General features: G+C 36.2%; 1 protein-coding gene across 1 annotated transcript in view; it reads right to left on the reverse strand.

Annotated features, from left to right (window-relative positions):
• LRRK2 (leucine rich repeat kinase 2) overlaps positions 1-4,527 on the reverse strand; it is a 186,508-nt gene that overhangs the window by 89,515 nt on the left and 92,466 nt on the right. The window contains 2 exon segments of the mRNA XM_027768596.1: positions 1,726-1,907; positions 3,933-4,119. Coding sequence (XP_027624397.1) covers positions 1,726-1,907; positions 3,933-4,119 — 369 coding nt within the window.

Genomic DNA, 4,527 nt, shown 5'->3' on the forward strand with positions numbered 1-4,527 from the left:
CCAGAAGCAAAAACCCCTGCAAAAAAAAAAAAATGGATATAGAAAGATATGTTTTAAACTTTGCCAAAATCTTGACACAGTTTAACATTACAGAAGCAAGCTAAATTGTAAGTGAATTCTAGAGAATATCAACTGGTCCATTCCTGTAATTAGAAATCTGACCAACATTTCTCAGATTATGACCAAAAGACAACATTGCTTTTCTTGATTTATTTATTTAGTAAGAATTTCCCACTCTCTGATAAAAATAATTCCCAAAAGCAAATGATGCCTGCAATTTTTAAATGGTCTCAAGTCTTCTCTCTCTTCTCAATCACATTTAAAAACAGCTGTGTAGTGGCTTGCAATATATAACAGGCAAAAAGTTAAATATGAATTTAAGAAAATTTAAACAGAAGCGAATCGGGCAAGTATAAATCACTGGTAATTTAACAATTAATTGTATGCCAGGCATGGTGTGAGGTGCCAGGAATCGACTAATGGGTAAACACACTCATAGTGCCTCCATTAGAATATTCTGATCAAGTGAAGGAGGCATTGCTATGTGAGAGCTGAGCTGAGGCAAGTGAGACAGAGTAACTGTGGAAAAAGGATTGAGTGATTTTATGAGGAATCGTCTAATGTGCTAAAAGGGAGGAAAAGTTGAGAGAAAATCTATTATCAAAGATATTTTAAGTTGTTAAAGTGTAAAGATCAAAACTAGTGATATCTGGAAAATTTTGGTGGTTTCAAAAGTTATCAAGGTGGGTAGATTACTCATCCTCACAGGCAAAATAAGGTTAATAATTACATATCATGTCAGTATCTATAATTCACTAAAATATAATAGACACATGTAAACTATTTACTATATGAAATACAGCAGTGGAGGACCAGCAGATGGCACAGCAGATGCATCACTAGACCCCCACATGGCCAACCACAGTTAGAGTCCCAGACCAATGGCTTGAAACTCACACCAGGCATGTGTGCATGCATGCCCAAAATCTCAAGAGAAGAATGTAGGAGAGGGGATTGCTGCATGGCCATCCCCCAAGGGTGTGATTTCTCACTTTCTGTCTCTGTCTCTGAATCTCCAGTGAACGCACATGCCCTATAGCAAAAATCTTTCTCAAAGAAGAAAGAAATGCAATGTGCAAAATTATTGTACTCTGCTATATTTCTTATTTTTAAATTTTATTCATTTATTTCTTGCATGAATGAGAGGGACAGACAGAGAATGATAGACAGTAGTGCCAACAGGTCTTGACACTAAAAGCCACCCCTAGTCATCAGCCAGTCCTGGATCATGGGCACATGTGTTCCTGGTGTACACAGGGAAGACTCTGGGTGCAAAACCAAAACTTTGCTATGTGGGATTGCAACAGAGGGTCACATTTTACTGCTATGCCACTGTCTGAGCCCTGTATTTCTTTAGATAGTGTTGTTGGGAGGAAAAAAAAAAGTAATACTTATTTCCTCTTAGAGTCCCTTTCTCCTGAAAAGAATGGTAAGAAGGAACAGCTGTTCTCTCAATGTTGGTTTGGCTAAGAGGAATGAAAAACCTGTCCAATGGTACCATATAAACATGTTCATTCAATGAAAAGCAAATGATACACAGGATAGGAATGCTAAATAATACCATTTATATTTCACCCAAATTGTAGCTATATATCAATCACAGTCACAGAGAGAAGAAATTTGAAACTGATTTGAAATGAACACAAGGAAAGAAAGGGGTCTAACCTTATGATGTCTTTGGCTTTACATCCTACATGTTTAAAATCAAAATTAAGACGCAGTTCATCCAAAGGAAGATCCCATATTTTGCTCAATTTCCCCATTTCATTGGGAAAGGATCTCAGTTCCGAGTTGTAACTGACATCAAGAGACGTCAGATTTTCAAGACAGCCAATCTCAGGAGGAATCTTAGTAAGAGAAAAAAGAGCAAAACCTGTTGGTGAGAAGGAAGAAACCGTGTGCTGCCAAGAAAGATGACAGGGAAGAGAGGCTCGTGGAGCCCGTCAGCAGCTCACGCAGCCTTTCCACTTTGCGGATTTTCAAAACTTTGCAAAAGCCTGCCTAAGTTTTCAGGAGAAATGTTCAAGACATTTTTTTAAAATTTTATTTATTTTATACAGCCAATCACTATACACACACACAGACTCACACACAATCTAGTCGCTTACTTCTAATCTTTAATAATCCAGTCACCCTTGGAAATAGACTTCACCTCCTCACAGCATTGAAAGTGAAGAAATCTTAAAATTATCTAAATCCGTGACCTGTGGCTTCATTCTGTTCCCTCACACTGCCTCTGTTCTTGAGCATAATCAAGATCTAGTCTGTCCAAACTTACATGCACCGTAATGTCCTCAAAGTACAACCAAATGTCTCCACTTACAGGTGGCATCCTAACTATAGTATTTTTTTTTCTGTTCCAAATTTTAAAGCAATATATATTACATTTATAGCAGAAAATATTCATTTGCTGGTAAAAAATCGAGCACCAAAAAATATTAACAGTTTTCTGAACTTCTCAACATTAGACACACTTAATTCTTTTAGGTGTTTATAAGAAAAGGCTTGAACTTATAAGAAAATATTTGCTGAGATACATAGATAATAAATTTCAGTTTGATAACTGCTGTGGTTTAGATATGGTTTTCTCTCTGAAGTTTCCTGTGCTAGAAGCTTAGTCCCTAATGTAACGGTGCAGAGAGGCATGGATCCTTTATTTATTTATTTATTTAATTTTTTTACACTGAATCACATCTTTCCAGCATAAAAAATGCACATCTTTACAGCATAAAAAATGGATATTCCCAGCATAAATACACTGCATATTAATCAAGTCAAAAGTATTACTATATATATTATCATCACCAGATAATTTTCCATTTTTGTGTTCATTAAATGATTTCGCTTCTTTTTTTTTTCCCTTTGAGTTCCTCCTGCCCAATAGATCTTTAAATGGAGCCTAGTGAGCAGTGGTGGGGTTATGGGGACACTGTCCTTGTGTTAGAATAATGCAATCTTGGAGGGAGAGGGAGTGATTCTTCCTCTTACCAGTGCACGTGGGCTGCTTTTAAAAGCAAGATGCCTGCTCGCAGGTCACCCTGTCTCTCTGCCATGATGTGATACAGCAGAAGCCAGCCAGATGCTAGCCCCTTGGGACTTTCTGGCTATCAGAATCATGAGCCAAATAATCCTTATTCTTTTTTTGGTGGGGGGAGAGGTTTTCGCTATAGGGCACTTGCGCTCACCAGAAAGACAGAGAGAGACAGAGAGATAGAAAGTGAGAAATCACCCCCCCAGAGGGCATGGCCACGCCACAATCCCTTCTCCTCCATTCTCCTCTCGGGATCTTGGCCACGCACGCACACGCGCCTGAATCCTTATTCTTATTAAACTACCCAGCCTCAGGTATTTCTGTTTAGCAAGGAAATAATAAACTACGACAATGCAAGAAGGAATGGACCAAGGCAAACGAGGCTGATCCATTTCGATGAAGGGTACTGTGGTGGAGAAATGCAGAAACTTAAGAATGCAGAGAAGAAAGTCAACTGAAAAACAGGTTATATTCTATGGCCCAGCGATAACATGAGAAATGTAGAGGATCTAAGTCTGTTAATACATCAGAAGTAAGTGATACAATGACACATTTACAGCATTATATATATATAATATACATTATATATATGTATACATACATATAAAATATATATTTATAATTAAATACATATTCACATGATTCCTCAAAAGTATAGCACAATAGCTACTTTTGTAAGGAAATTAAGTTATCTTACTACACCTATTTACTTCAGGGTAGGTTATATGTTATTTTAAAAAGCAAGAAATATCAAATAATAGATTTTATAATGATAATTTGTGACTATGCAAATTATAATATACATTTTTGAAATGACATTGTTTTAAATATGTACTCTTACCTCTTTCAGTTTATTATGAGAAAGATGCAGTTTCTCCACTCTCGACCATGCATATGCTTTTTCACTCAAGTCCAAGATGCTAATCTGATTATAGCTAAATAAGAGTTCCCTCAAGTTCAAAGATTTCCAGTGTTTTGGACCTGGTAGATATTGAATATCATTGCTGCTCATATCTAAAGACCGCAAACTGAAACAATACAATGTCAAAATAAAAATGAAATGTGTGCCTTTAAAATACATGAAATAATATCACACACAATTTTCACCAGAGCAAAAATAAGACATGAGTTTAAAAACTAACATTACTTGCATATAACAATGCATGTGAGTTGAGAGTCTGAGGTTGAACCACCAGTGTTTAAAAACTGACTCTGGGCAAGTTATTTTATCCTTCTAACAAAGTCCATGTCCTCATTAAAAAGAAGAGATAATAACAGCAGGAAGATTAGAGAGATGACCCACTATGGAGCACTTAGAACAATGTCTGGCACATTTTTATACTACATTTAAGTTAGCTATTACATGTTTGTCTAAATATTCTGTAATTATAATATTTTCAAGTAGCCTTATAATTAAGTAGTGTATTATTTGCATA

Source organism: Tupaia chinensis, unplaced genomic scaffold (assembly GCF_000334495.1).
Source record: "Tupaia chinensis unplaced genomic scaffold, TupChi_1.0 Scaffold146971_1, whole genome shotgun sequence".
NCBI classification, from domain to species: domain Eukaryota; kingdom Metazoa; phylum Chordata; class Mammalia; order Scandentia; family Tupaiidae; genus Tupaia; species Tupaia belangeri.